At 40.6% G+C, this 14,557-nt stretch overlaps 1 protein-coding gene across 4 annotated transcripts; it reads left to right on the top strand.

The window, feature by feature from the left end:
* The first annotated feature begins 37 nt into the window (after window positions 1-37).
* On the top strand, window positions 38-11,970 carry DERL2 (derlin 2). 4 transcript variants are annotated; one of them, XM_014341934.5, is made up of 7 exons: window positions 55-191; window positions 1,050-1,112; window positions 3,377-3,450; window positions 4,873-4,966; window positions 5,682-5,877; window positions 6,120-6,210; window positions 11,471-11,970. In XM_014341934.5, exons 1-7 carry the CDS (start codon window positions 63-65, stop codon window positions 11,574-11,576), a joined length of 753 nt encoding a protein of 250 aa, XP_014197420.3. In that variant the 5' UTR covers window positions 55-62; the 3' UTR covers window positions 11,577-11,970. The 4 variants fall into 4 exon arrangements, with proteins under 4 accessions (XP_054956990.1, XP_014197420.3, XP_003810210.1 ...); XM_003810162.6 differs by having other exon boundaries at window positions 1,047-1,112; XM_034941378.3 differs by lacking the exon at window positions 1,050-1,112 and having other exon boundaries at window positions 67-191.
* Window positions 11,971-14,557: the final 2,587 nt, after the last annotated feature.

The following is a 14,557-nucleotide window of genomic DNA, read 5'->3' as shown; positions in this document are numbered from 1 at the left end:
CTAAAGTGGGCGGGGAGCCTTTGGGCCCGCCCCGCCGCCGGGGCCTGCTGGCGGAAGGGGAAATGGGGCGGGGGGTGGGGCAGGCGACGGTGGGGAAGATGGCGTACCAGAGCTTGCGGCTGGAGTACCTGCAGATCCCACCGGTCAGCCGCGCCTACACCACTGCCTGCGTCCTCACCACCGCCGCCGTGGTGAGCAGCTGCAGTGCCACCTTCTCATTATCTGGGCTGGATATGACTGGGTCTTCAGGAAACTGGGGTTTGGGCCTCGGGGAGGCCCAGAGGGGCTGGTCCCGGGGATGGGTGGAGGCGTACAGGGATTACTCTGGGGTTCGAGTTGGCGCCAAGAATGCTTATCCAGTGACGTGAGAAGGGAGTGCTGCTTCATGGGGGGTCAGGTCAGTTTCTAAGAGATGAGCGCCCGACCTATAGCGGGTTAGGGTTGCGGGAGCCTCCCACCCAAGAAATGTGTCCGAGAGCTCTGCCAATGGCCAGGTGGTACCATGGTGACTAGTGAGAGGAAGGTCCGTTTAGTGAAGAAACAGGAATGGGGAAAGCAAGCTGGAAACTGTCGAGAGGGGAGTGGCTTATAATAAAAAGGGTCTCTGAATCTAAATAAGGGGCTAGCTGGAGGTACCCAGCCCTAACGGTGGCAGGGTCTCCAGTCTCCGTTATTTCAAGTGAGTTTTGTTGTTTCATACAGCTGTTTCAGGTGGTGCCCATGTGGTGGGTAGATTCATAGCAGCTGTTTTTATTTGTCCTGTGTCTAAAATATCACCACCTGTCTGCCTCATTTCTTCATGTCAGCCTCAACTATTGCAACATAAAACAGACTTTTTTGTGTTAGGTATTGAGGATACAAAGAATTCTACCAATCCTAGAGAATTCTTTACCAACCTCTTCCTCTGGCCTAAGAAGAAAGGCTTAAAGGAAATCAGTCTAAGTGACCGAGAGTTGGAAATTGCTAGACCTACTAATTCTTTGTTGTAAATGATGAAATTTTGTTTCTTGGTTGATTTGCTTTAAGAAGCTCTTTTTCTATTTCAGCAGTTGGAATTGATCACACCTTTTCAGTTGTACTTCAATCCTGAATTAATCTTTAAACACTTTCAAGTAAGTGGTTCATCACAATAGTGATTAATGCTTCAGTTTCTTCTTTTTCTTACTGTTTAGTAGCAAATCCTGTTATACACTATCCTAAAAAAGAACCCAGTGGGGACCTTTGATTATAAGTTGCCTTGTCAGGATATAAAGCAGTGATTCTGCAGCCTGGTTGGACTTGAGAATCCCTTAGGGAACTTTGAAGAGATTCTCAAGCTCCTCAACAAGTACCAAATCAGAATTTGCAAGGGTAGGAATTAAAATCTGTGTTTTATTTTTAAAGTTCCCTGCATCGTTTTGATGTGTCCAGTTCCTGTATTTGGAAATCACTGGTTTAGACTTAATGTTGTCGTATGAGAGGAGGCTGACTAGCTAGCTGCTTAGGGGTTGTCTCACAGGGATGGCCTTATTTTGTCCATTCAGCACCTAGGCACACCCGCCACCTTGGTGTTATCACCATGGTCCAGAAACTCAATTCTGTTAGTGCTTTTAAATTGTGATCTGTCTTCCAGGGATCAGATCATACTAACCAAATTCCAAACATCTAAAGCTATATGGTGGTTTATTAGATTGCAGTGGGAGATGGTCCTTTCCAGTGATTAAAATGCCAAAAGAGGCTGGGCGCAGTGGCTCACGCCTGTAATCCCAGCACTTTGGGAGGCTGAGGCAGGCAGATCACCTGAGGTCAGGAGTTCGAGACCAGCCTGGCCAACATGGTAAAGCCCTGTCTCTTACTAAAAATACAAAAATTAGCCAGGCGTGATGGCACATGCCTGTAATCCTAGCTACTGGGGAGGCTGAAGCAGGAGAATCACTTGAACCCGGGAGGCGGAGATTGCAGTGAGCCGAGATTGTGCCATTGCACTCCAGCCTGGGAGACAAGAGCGAAACCCTGTCTCAAAATAAAATGCTAAAAGAGAGATGGATTTTTCTGTTCCCAGATGATCTTACCATAGTTGGAGTAGGGGAGAGACCCAAAAGCCAATAATTGTGCCTCTACACATGCTGTTCGGTCTGTCTCAAATGTGTTTCATTCACTTTATATCCATTGAACTCTAGCTTGCCTTTCAAAACGCAGCTTTTGTGTAACCTTTATGTACTCATCCTCCTTTGTTTTAGAACATCTCTCACTTTTACTTTGCAGTTATGCATATGCTTGTCTCCTCACTAGGATGAGGACTCTAAAATCTGGATAATTAATATGTAGAACTGAATTGTTTCAACTTTAATAGTTAACAATTCTCAAGAATTTAGTGGTCTGTAAAGCAGTCCTGTCATCTCTTGTCACTGTGTTCCCACAATACTCACATGGAGCTGTAGTTCCATCCAAGTAAGTCTTGCTTCCTACTTGGCTTTACTCTGCCTGGGGTTAAACTCTTGATGACACTGTGCATTTGGAGTTAGGAGTTCTAGATTTGCCATCAGAGTTTCCATCTACTCCTGCGGGTCCTTGGTCAGGACATTTAAAAGTTCAACTTTTAGCTGAATAACTAATATTTAGCTAGTTAGTCAACTTTTCATCTCCTATCTGTGAATTGGGGGTAGCCTGCTTGTCTCAGGATCACAAGAGATAGTAGACATTTTAAAACGTTAAGCACTCTACCAATTGCGAGTGGTTACTGTGGGTGTGGAGATGTTGGGTAGGGAAGGGTCTATCAGGGTTTCCAACAAGAAAATAAGTGTTTGGCAGGGTGCAGTGGCTCACGCCTGTAATCCCAGCACTTTGGGAGGCTGAGGTGGATGATCCCTTGAGGCCAGGGGTTTGAGTCAGCCTGGGCAACATAGTGAGAACCTCTTTTTTTTTTTTTAATTTTAGTTTAAAAAAAAAAGAATTTTCCTTTCTTTTAGATGTTTCTGACTGCCTAATGTAAACATTTCTCAGCAATTTATATTAGACCCCGAAGTTTTTCTCTGATATGTCAGTTCTATTTATTATATGATGATACTACATATGAAAGCACTGTTTTCTGTTCTGCCGGTTAACCTAGTTTTTCCAGCAAACTTTCTCCATAAGACGATCACAATTTAAAATTTTCTGTCCTATTATTACAAATGTCACAGTCCCAATGATGTCTTTCAGACTTTGAACTAAAAGCAGCAAAAAAAATCTAACATCAGATTATATGCCCCCGTTTTTGTTTCAGAACAGAGTATCACTCTGTCCAAGGCTTCTCAACCATCGCAGTCATAGGATGTTTCTTTTGTATTAATATGGAACTGTTTCCTGGTAATTTATTTTACTTAATACATCTTTCTCTTGATTTTTTTTTTAACAGATATGGAGATTAATCACCAACTTCTTATTTTTTGGGCCAGTCGGATTCAATTTTTTATTTAACATGATTTTTCTGTATCCTTTATTAAATGGGGTCAGCATCAAAACTTTTTCTTAGGAAGTAAAAAATTAAGTTGAAACTTTTAATCCTGTTACTTGTTTTTGGTACCATCTTAGCTATGATTTCTGGGTCAGTGGTACATAAAGTAGTTGGTTAGGTAGTAATGTTTTGAAAATGTTTGTAGGTCACTTTGTTCAAATGGGAGGTTTTAACCATAAAAAGATAGCACTTCTGCTCTTTTGTTACTTACAAATCTGATCAAGGGAGGGGAGAATTGATTTAATTGAGGCATACCTCCACAGTAACACCAACAGGTTCAAAGCGGTAAAACAACCTGAATACAATGATAATTTAGCAGAATTTGGGCATAAGTTTTGGAATGGGTTCATGAGGAGTAGGAACTTGAGATCTCCTTGGGTCCTGGTTGCTGGAACTACTGGCTGAAAGACAGTGGTTGTGTCTGCTGGGCTTGTCAAGTTCCGGTTTGTTGAAAGGAAAACCCCAGCTCTGATCCAATGGTAATTGGGGCCACAGAGCAGGGCATTCCTCTTCCACCCCTGCCCTCTGTGTATTAAGAGGGAGTTACAGTTCAACTCATCTGCAGCTGCATTCCTTCCTGAGGATGGCAGGAATCCATTTTAAATCCTATGTAGGATATCATTCTGATAAGTTTCCATTAAAGTTTTTTCTCATCGTAATTCATCTTTATTGACTGAGGTGCTCAACCTGCCAGGCTGGAAAAGTAGTTTAGCACACAAGGCTTCTTGCTGCGGATTTCTTCCAAGTTAGGATGTGGGAAAGCAAAGATGGTGCATATTAAGGTGTGGCTGAGCACAGGAAAGACAATACAAATTTTTAAAGGTTTAATAGGGGACTGGAGGGCCGGGTGTGGTGGCTTACACCTGTAATCCCAGCACTTGGGGAGGCCAAGGCAGTGGATCACGAGGTCAGGAGTTTGAGACCAGCCTGGCCAACATGGTGAAACCTGCTCTCTACTAAAAATACAAAAAATAGCCTGGCATGGTGGCACACAACTGTAATCCCAGCTACTCAGGAGAATGAGGCAGGAGAATCGCTTGAATCTGAGAGGCAGAGCTTGCAGTGAGCCGATATGGCACCATTGCACTCCAGCCTAGGTGACAGAGCGAGACTCTGTCTCAAAAGAAAAAAAAAAAGAATAGGGGACTGAAAGCATGTCTGTGTGTCATCTGGATTAGTTCCCAGCCAGGGACAGTTTGTAAAAAATGATGCTGGTCTTGACCTTTTCTAAAATGCTTGGTAAAAAAGTAATCACATTACCACTCAAACATTCTTATACAAATGAAGACTTGACTAATTACAAATAATATGGAATCCAGGTGTACTTACAAGATAACATTAAATTTTTACTTTGTTCATATTCGTGTGCTTAATATTTTCTTAACTTGGAACTTAAGATATCGTTACTGTCGAATGCTAGAAGAAGGCTCTTTCCGAGGTCGGACAGCAGACTTTGTATTTATGTTCCTTTTTGGTGGATTCTTAATGACTGTATCCTTCAACAAACAGAACACGGGAAAATGTTGAAGAACACCCTGGCTCTTCCTAAAGCTTGTCATCTGTCTCCCACAGTTCTCTAGATCTTAGCTTCAGGGCACTATCATTTATTTTACAGCACATTTTCTGTGACAAGTTTCCAAGCCTAGCAGTCGGACAGGATGAGCAAGTCAAAGGAACTTTTAACCCAGGTGGGTTACTGTTAAGCAACTCAGTTATATCATTACTGCTTGGCGTACTTCACTTTTAAACTAAGTTGGTAAGACATTTACTTGGTGGCTATCAAAACCAATAAATTATTTTTTCAGAAAAAGAATTTTCACCTATACAATAGACTTAGATATGGTACGGTCTGACAAGATGGTTTTGTTCCAGCTAGCTTTATTCATCTCTGTAAAGGTGCTAATCGTGAGCAAGCTTTAATATAATTATTGACCGAAGAATTAACACATTTTCCAAAGAGGCAAGAACTTCACGAAAGCAGAGTATTTGTTTGAAGTAGCTGTAAATCTTGATAATTTAGCCTAAGCAGATTTTTGCCTGATTGCTCTGGGTAATTATTTTCTGGGTGTTTTTCCTTCTATTCTAAAGATGTAACAACTTGACTTTTCCAATTCAAACTTTTGTTAGAACACAATCTTTAGTTCTCCTGCTCAGTCTTCCCTATTAAACTTTTAATGTTGATATTTTCCTTAATGCCATCTGCTAGCTTTTTGGTCTGTTTGTGAGCTTAGTTTTCTTGGGCCAGGCCTTTACAATAATGCTCGTCTATGTGTGGAGCCGAAGGAACCCCTATGTCCGCATGAACTTCTTCGGCCTTCTCAACTTCCAGGCTCCCTTTCTGCCCTGGGTGCTCATGGGATTTTCCTTGTTGCTGGGGAACTCAATCATTGTGGACCTTTTGGGTAAGGCTCTTCTCACTGTTTTTTAAATTATTTTACCTGTAAAAGTATTTTGTTACTATTTTTCATGTTTATTCTGTTTGGCCTTCATGTATTACCTATTGTAAAATACTACAATATTAGTTCCTTAATTTTTAATAATTATGTTGACATTCATCCTAAATATAGGCAATTTATGTTGGTAGGTCTACCTGCAATCTAAATTTTAATTCTCTCCCTCATCCTTTATTTCTGCTTGACTCTAGGTATTGCAGTTGGACACATATATTTTTTCTTGGAAGATGTATTTCCCAATCAACCTGGTGGAATAAGAATTCTGAAAACACCATCTATTTTGTGAGTATTTAACACCGGGTTACATACTCTTACAGGCAAACCAGGACAGGGGCATGATCTTTGTTTTCTTTGGCTCCCCTAGCTCCTAGTACACATAGTTCAGGTCAGTAACTATTTGCAGATTGAGCATTCTGGCTACAGTTGAAGAGCACTTGGACTGGGTAGGAGCAGACAGTGCCAGGGTTGTGGCAAGACCAACGTCAACAGGCTCAAGATATCTTGGGAGTAACCTGTTAATTGTTAGAGATGACCACTAGAACTTCTATTCTGGTAGGAGCCTGCTGGTTTTATGAAAGCTGCTGTCCACGTTTAGTGAAGTAAGGTAGCAAAATGGGCAAAACTGATGAAAGTTTCTGATGGTGGACTTTGTGGCCTGCCAAGCAGGTGGTTGAGATAAGCAGTCAAGCAGAGTGGAAATAGCTTTGGACTGGAAACCAGGTGTAGCTGTCCCACTGACCAGCCATAGAGCAAGTCCTTTCTTTTTTGCACTTCAGTTTCCTGAGATAGAACTTTGATTTCTTTCTTTTTTTTTTTTTTTTTTTTTTTTTACATGGAGTCTCACTCTGTCACCTAGGCTGGAGTGCAGTAGAACTTTGATTTATGAGACCTCTTTCTACTCTGGAATTTGGTATCCTTGGGAGATGCCATATTAAAAAGGGCTCAATTGAGAAGTAAAATGTGAGTTTTTGTTATAAAATGTTTGTCGTAGAATAGTAAGCAAAAAAGAAGAAAGTGAAATTGTCCACTATCCCGACACTTGGGTATAGCAGTGGCCACCATTGTTAACTTTTCAATGTGTATTCTTCAGTCTTTGTGTACTTTTTTAAAAATGCTGAGCCAGGCAAGGCTGCAGTACACTATGATTGCGCCTGTGAATAGCCACTGCTATTCTTGGGTTAGGCCTTTAACATAGCCACTGCATTCCAGCCTGGACAACATAACACATTCCTGTAATCCCAGCACTTTGAGAGGTGAAGGCAGACGGATCACTTGAGCTCAGGAGTTTGACACCAGCCTGGGCAACATGGCAAAACCCCATCTCTACAAAAAAATCCAAAAATCAGCTGCATATGGTGGCATGTGCTTGTAATCCCAGCTACTCGAGAGGTTGAGGTGGAAGGATTGCTTGAGCCCAGAGGGTTGAGACTGCAGTGAGCCGAGATCGCACCACTGCACTTCGGGCTGGGGGACAGAGTGGCACCCTGTCTCAAAAAACAATTTTTGTAACCTTGTAAACTTAGTATGTCATAATTGTTTTTTCTACCCTGAAGTGTTATAAAATTATAACAGGTGATATTCCATGGTATGGATATGGTGTAATTATACTAATCCCTTATTGATGGACATTGACATTAGTGCTTGGTTTTCTCTTCTGTAATTGGAGTGGTGAATGTCCTTGTAGCTAAATCTCTGCACACATCCATGATTATTTTCAAAAGATAATTCCTAGAAGTAGAATTCCTATTTTGTTGCCAAACGCCTTCCAGAATGGATGTTCAAGTTTACATTTCAACTAGCATTTATAACTGTTCATTTCCCCACATCCTCATCAAACAAGGGAGGCATTTTATTTACCCTTTCCTAGTTGAATAGTTGTAGGATGATGTCTCATTGTTTATGATTTTTAAAAAATGTTTTGAAACAATTTCAGTCCTACAAGAAATTACATATGCAGTACAGGTCTCACTCCATTGCCCAGGCTGGAGTGCAGTGGTATTGATCATAGCACACTGTTAACTCAAGCCCCTGGGCTCAAGTGATCCTCCCACCTCAGCCTCCTGAGTAGCTGGGACTACAGGTGCACACCACCAAGCTCTGCTTATTTTCTTTCTTAAATATTTTTTTTTGTGGAGACAAGGTCTCTCTATGTTGCCCAGGCTAGTCTCGAACTCCAGTCCTCAGGTGATCCTCTTGTCTCTTGGCCTCCCAAAGCACTGAGATTACAGGTGTGAGCCACTACACCCCACTTTTTATTTTTTTATTTTTTTGCAATTGTTTTCTGGCACAACAAGATATACCAGGCTCATCTTGTGCTCTCCTTGATCCAGTCCTAGAATCAGCTGTTTCTTCAAGGAGCCCTGGTTCCTTTAAAGTGGAGAATGGTATTTAGAAGCCAAGATCTGGGTGCTAGATGTGCTCATTGCTATTGGAGTGTTGCTATTCCCAGATCCTCTCAGTGAACAGAGCAATGGAATTATATGTATGTATGTATGATAATGTATACACGTGTATATTTTTAGATCTATGTATTTTTTAAAAACATGGGTTTATACTATACTCCCATTTCTAGTACTACTCATGGTTCATTCTAGCTTTTTTCCTATTTGTTTCCTCCAGTATTTTATTATGAAAATTTACAAACTTATAGGAAATCAGAAAAAAATTGGAGTGAGCTTCATGTAGCCACCACATAGATTCTGTAATTAATAGTTTCCTATTCTTATTGCACACCTATCCCTACATCTAGCTTTCCAATCCAAAATGTATGTGCCATTATATGTATACTTAATTCCTTGTATACTTGAGTGTGCATATCAGTAACTAGAGTTTAGTATTTATGTGCAACAAAATACACAAATCTTGAGTGTGTCAACTGAGTTTTTATAAATGCACACATCTGTGTATCTATCAAGACAGAAAATTACCATCAACCAGAAAGTTCCCTGATGTCCTTCCCTGTCAGTCATTGTACCTGTCCCCCAAGAAGCAATTGCTATTCTGATTTTGTTCCTCTGTAGATTAGTTTTTCATGTTCTACAACTTCATGAGTAGAATTGTATAGTATGCATGTACTCTTTGGTATAAGGCTTCTTTCATTCAACATAATGTTTTTGAGACTCATCTGTGTTCTTGTATTTATTGGTAATTTGTTCCTTTTTATTGCTGAGTATTATTTGGTTGTATGAATGTACCACTCCTTTCCATCTGCCCTTTCCATCTGTCCTAACCTGATTCTTATTATGATTGTTTTACCTACCTAATTACCCCTCATATGTAACCAGTCTTTCGGGATAGTCTCCACCTCTCCCATATGGATGCCTTGCTTATCTCACTCACCCTCAGATTCCCCAGACCAGGCTGCCCTCTTACAGGGATGCCTCCCCATCCTACTCGGGCTAACATCTCGTCAGGCCACCTCCATGTGTGCATGGTCTGATGGGGCTCTTGACTCCCTATTCCAGGCTGTGCCCCCACCCCCATCCTGCTAATGTTTGGGCAGTAGAAGGGATCTCAGTTTTGTTTTTGTTGTCGTTGCTGTTTTTTGAAACGGATTCTTGCTCTGTCACCCAGGCTTGAGTGCAGTGGCTCAATCTCGGCTCACTGCAACCTCCGCCTCGTGGGTTCAAGCGATTCTCCTGCGTCAGCCTCCCTAGTAGCTGGGATCATAGGCATGCGCCACCACACCCGGCTAAAATTTTGTATTTTTAGTAGAGATAGGGTTTTGCCATGTTGGTCAGGCTGGTCTTGAACTCCTGACCTCAGGTGATCCACCCTCCTCGGCCTCCCAAAGTGCTGGGATTACAGGCATGAGCCACCACGCCTGCCGGGATCTCAGTTTCTAATATGCTTTTCTTTGATTATTGTGAGAGCAAACATTCTCACGTTTATTGACCACATGGATTTCCTTTTTGAATTGCATATTCATCCCTTTGCCCATTTTTTCTGTTGGTATGATTGTTTTTATTGTTAATTTGTAAGGATTTTAAAAACTCATTTTGAATTATACTATTTTCTGACTCCAGTATAAATTAGAAGTTTTCAGATACATTTCTAATTTTATCAACTGTGGAGGATTACAAGTAGAAATATAAGTGCAAATTGAGGATGCTGCTTTAATGGTTCCTTCTTTAGTGAGGTTTTGAATTACTACATCATAGTACTTAGGGAGTCTTTTGGACATTTACTATCCCCTCCTATGTTCTGCAGTAATTTTTCTTGGGTTACCTTGTTAATTTTTTAAAAATTTTGTGGTAAAATAATACCTAACATAAAATTCACCATCTTAACTCATTTTAAATGTTCAGTGGCATTAAGTATATTCATACTGTTTTGCTGCCATCACCACCATCCATAGAACTCTCTTCATCCTACAGAACTACAGCTCTGTACTCATTAAACAACTCCCCACCCCAGCCATCACCATTCTATTTTCCTTCTCTGAATTTGACTACTCTGTACCTAAGTGGAATCATACGATATTTGTCCTTTTTTGTCTGGCTTATTTCTTATTTCATTTAGCGTAAAGTCCTCAAGGTTCATCCATGTTGTACCATGTGCCTGAATTTCCTTCCTTTTTTTTGAGACAGTCTTGCTCTGTCACCCAGGCTGGAGTGCAGTGGAGCAGTCTCAGCTAACTGTAACCTGTGCCTCCCAGGTTCAAGTGATTCTTCTGCCTCAGCCGCCTGAGTAGTAGCTGGGATTACAGGCATGCGCCACCACGCCAGGCTAATTTTTGTATTTTTGGTGGAGACAGGGTTTCACCATGTTGACTAGGTGCAGTGGCTCATGCCTGTAATCCCAGCATTTTGGGAAGCCGAGGCGGGCAGATCACCTGAGTTCAGGAGTTCGAGACCAGTCTGGCCAACATGATGAAAACCCGTCCCTCCTAAAAATACAAAAATTAGCCGGGCGTGGTGGCGGGCGCCTGTAATCCCAGCTACTCGGGAGGCTGAGGCAGGAGAATTGCTTGAACCCGGGAGGCGGAGGTTGCAGTGAGCCGAGATCGCACCATGGCACTCCAGCCTGGGCGACAGAGTGAGACTCCCGTCTCAAAAAAAAAAAAAAAAAATTCTGTTATATGTGTGTACCGTATTTTGTTCATTCACCTGTTGATGCACACTTGGGTGATACCTTGGTTAAGGGGAAACATTAATGATAAATATGTGAAAGTCAGGTTACAAAACAGATGTAGTGTGATCTAACTTTTGTAAAATGACATAATGTAAAAGTTCCCAAAGAATAACTAAAACATTGACAATAGTTACCTCTGGAAATTTAGGATATTTTGCTCATCTCTATTTCCTCCTTGTCTGTAATCATTATGATTTGGATTGCTTTTGTAGTTAAAATCAGTAAAAGATAAAAGCTAATGTAAATGTTAATAATTATAGATGCTCTTACAATGTGTTAACTGTTTAATTGGCAGGCAGGTGTAATGCTTACCTATTGGTGGAAACCCTATGGGGCCTGAACTGACCTTGTAGTACTTTGGACCTGAGATGACTCTGGGACCAAATTATATCTGTTGCTTGTCTTTTAGGAAAGCTATTTTTGATACACCAGATGAGGATCCAAATTACAATCCACTACCTGAAGAACGGCCAGGAGGCTTCGCCTGGGGTGAGGGCCAGCGGCTCGGAGGTTAAAGCAGCAGTGCCAATAATGAGACCCAGCTGGGAAGGACTCGGTGATACCCACTGGGATCTTTTATCCTTTGTTGCAAAAGTGTGGACACTTTTGACAGCTTGGCAGATTTTAACTCCAGAAGCACTTTATGAAATGGTACACTGACTAATCCAGAAGACATTTCCAACAGTTTGCCAGTGGTTCCTCACTACACTGGTACTGAAAGTGTAATTTCTTAGAGCCAAAAAACTGGAGAAACAAATATCCTGCCACCTCTAACAAGTACATGAGTACTTGATTTTTATGGTATAAGGCAGAGCCTTTTCTTCCTCTTCTTGATAGATGAGGCCATGGTGTAAATGGAAGTTTCAGAGAGGACAAAATAAAACGGAATTCCATTTTTCTCTCACTGTATTAAAGCTTTTGTGTGTGATCTTTTAAATTCTGATAATGCATTGTAGCCCTCCTGCGTAGGTCTGAGCTCAGAACAGTTTACACAGCTGTTCTTCCTGTGTCTTCACAACTTTTAACTGGATTTCATTTCAGGATTGGAAATACGTGGCTGTCATGCTGTGGTTGTGTACATCTTACTAACCCAGAATGCAAGCTTCAGCAGGAAGATGATTTATTTCTGTCATCTGGATAGGTTGTTTTCCATCTGGGTTTTGCCAAACTTTGTCAGACAACATGAAAAAAAAGGAGGGAGGATGGTTCTTGTAGCAGTAGGAATTCAGCTACAGGAAAGTCAGCTGTAAGCTAATGTGGCATCTTATTTGCTTTACTTACATTTCTCCATTAAGAAGTATCCAGGGAAAGATTGGTAAGGGCCACATTTTTGGAAAACTAGGAAGATTTTCATTAGACTTTTTTTTTTATTTTATTTTTTAAAAAGTTTTATTTTTTTTTTTTAAATAGAGATGGGGTCTCACTGTGTTGCCCAGGCTGGTCTTGAACTCCTGGACTCAAGCAATCCTCCCACCTCAGCCTCCCAAAGTGCTAGGATGACAGGCATGAGCCACCATGCCCAGCCTTTTTTTTTTTTTTTTGCCTTTTTTGTTTTGTTTTGTTTTTTGTTTTTTTAATTAAAAAAAAAAAATAGAGACAGGGTCTCAGATTTTCATTAGATTTGGAAACCAAATTAGAATGTTGACTTTGGAGCCAGATGAACAGATACCAGTTAGCTAGGCATATGTTCTTCCAGGGTCTTTGGCTAGTTAACATTAGTCATTTGCTTCGTGAAAATTCAAGAACCTTTTCAGAGCCAAGTACCTGAATTACCTTCCCAATCAGGTAGAAATTAGACAGGGTCCACAGAAGTAGGCACTTAATGCTGTGGTTCAATAAATACTTCCCCTAAATATTAAGTCTTCCCTGAGTCTCAGCAGGTTTGCATTCACACTGCTTAAGTAACTTCCAGAACCTGGAAGAGTCGAAAGAGCACCCCTAGGAAAGAGATGATTCCAAACAGCTTTCATTAACGGCATGTAGGCACAGGTCCCTTTCCCAAAAGTGGATTGTTAGTAGTAGTTCATTCAACCTTTGTTAAGGGGTAGCTTTCCAGACATTGTCCTCAGAAAGATAGACATAGGCTTAAACATAATGGACATCCTAAATAGGAATTTTCAGATTGTTTCTGAAGTGAAAAGTGTTTTAATGTCTTTAAATGGAATTGCATAACTAATGGTATTTAAGTATTTTACATGTTGCTAATAACTTTGAATATGATTGTTGCAATTTTATGGAACCTGGGTCTATGGGACTGCTTTTTCTTTAAGCAGTTTAAAAAAGGTTTTCAAAGTTTAAAAGCCAATCTTAGCATGTATAATCCTTATGGGATTCTTAAGTTTTATCCTATCTTGTTTTTGCTCAAGAACGCTTTATCAGTGACGTTTGTTAGAGTTTTGTTTTTTTGTTTTTTTTTTTTAAATTGTTTTTGGGCTAGAAATGAGTTTCTCTAGTTTTATTTGTTCTCCCTGAGTTGGAGTTATGCAATGAATGGCATTTTTGTGGTAAAATACTAATCCTAAAGTCTGTTAACTCACTGTTCATTTAAGTAGGGAATATCTGTATACATTAATGACTAGGTAAAACAGGAAATACATTTTGAATGTACAGCCTAAAGGCAGGCAGTTACAGGGTTTTTGATTTCTCCGATTTTTTGGGTGCAAGTTCCCAGTGGCAGGATGCCCTGCTGTGTGACTGACTACACTGTGTCCTGAGCAGTGGTAATTTCAATCACCTCTCATCAGTTTGGCCAGCCCTACAACCACCATTCCTAGCCCTGTGTTGCTTGACAGGATACCTGTGCTTGAATGGACATAAGGAAAAGTCCTTACTTTCTCCCCAATTTACCTCTCAATCTTAGTTCTTCCAGAACACACTTCCCTTTCACAATGCAAATAAACTGAAAGTGAGATTTTGATACATGGAATTTTGAGACCAACCAACTAACCTTACACATAATTTGAGGGATTCCTGGATTCTTCTAGTGATACTGAAAAGCACACTTGACTAAAGCATAGTGTTTTTTGTTTGTTATGGAAATACAGTATATGTTCATTTAAAAATAAATGGACATACAAATTGCATCTCCTTAGGAGATACATTTTATATACATTTCAGTGCGTTTTTTTCCAGTATGGATTTCTATTTGTTTCTCTCTTCCACTTGTTTTTTCTGTGTCACTCTTGTATGTCCTCATATCTTTCATACCTCTTGTGTAGTCTCTAGAAGCAGAACACCTAAGTCCTGGGTCTGGATAATGAAACCCTCAGTCTCTGGGGCCTCTGAAAATAAGGAAGCATTGGAGCTATTGCCATGTTGAGTAATGGGCTTCCTAGAACTATTGTCATCTATCCTGCCAGTGTTTTATGTTGTAGCTGTTTTTCTTTGACAGGTGAGTTCCAGCTATGTTGTTAGTCATGATCCTGCCATTATTTTCTGTGTTCTGTAGGATGTCTCCAGGCTACTTAAACATATTTTATGAGTTTGCAATAAAATT

Source organism: Pan paniscus, chromosome 19, assembly GCF_029289425.2.
Source record: "Pan paniscus chromosome 19, NHGRI_mPanPan1-v2.0_pri, whole genome shotgun sequence".
In the NCBI taxonomy this organism is placed as follows: domain Eukaryota; kingdom Metazoa; phylum Chordata; class Mammalia; order Primates; family Hominidae; genus Pan; species Pan paniscus.
The sequence above is the reverse complement of the archived record's forward strand: the minus strand, read 5'-3'. Positions and strand labels throughout refer to the sequence as shown.

What these genes read in the sequence shown, in the direction of transcription:
- DERL2 (XM_003810162.6), top strand. Translation starts at nt 63, where the DNA reads ATGGGGCGGGGGGTGGGGCAGGCGACGGTGGGGAAGATGGCGTACCAG. An exon ending in TAATCTTTAAACACTTTCAA is followed by an intron (nt 1,113 to 3,376) that starts GTAAGTGGTTCA and finishes TTTTTTTAACAG; the next exon opens with ATATGGAGATTAATCACCAA. An exon ending in CTGAAAACACCATCTATTTT is followed by an intron (nt 6,211 to 11,470) that starts GTGAGTATTTAA and finishes CTTGTCTTTTAG; the next exon opens with GAAAGCTATTTTTGATACAC.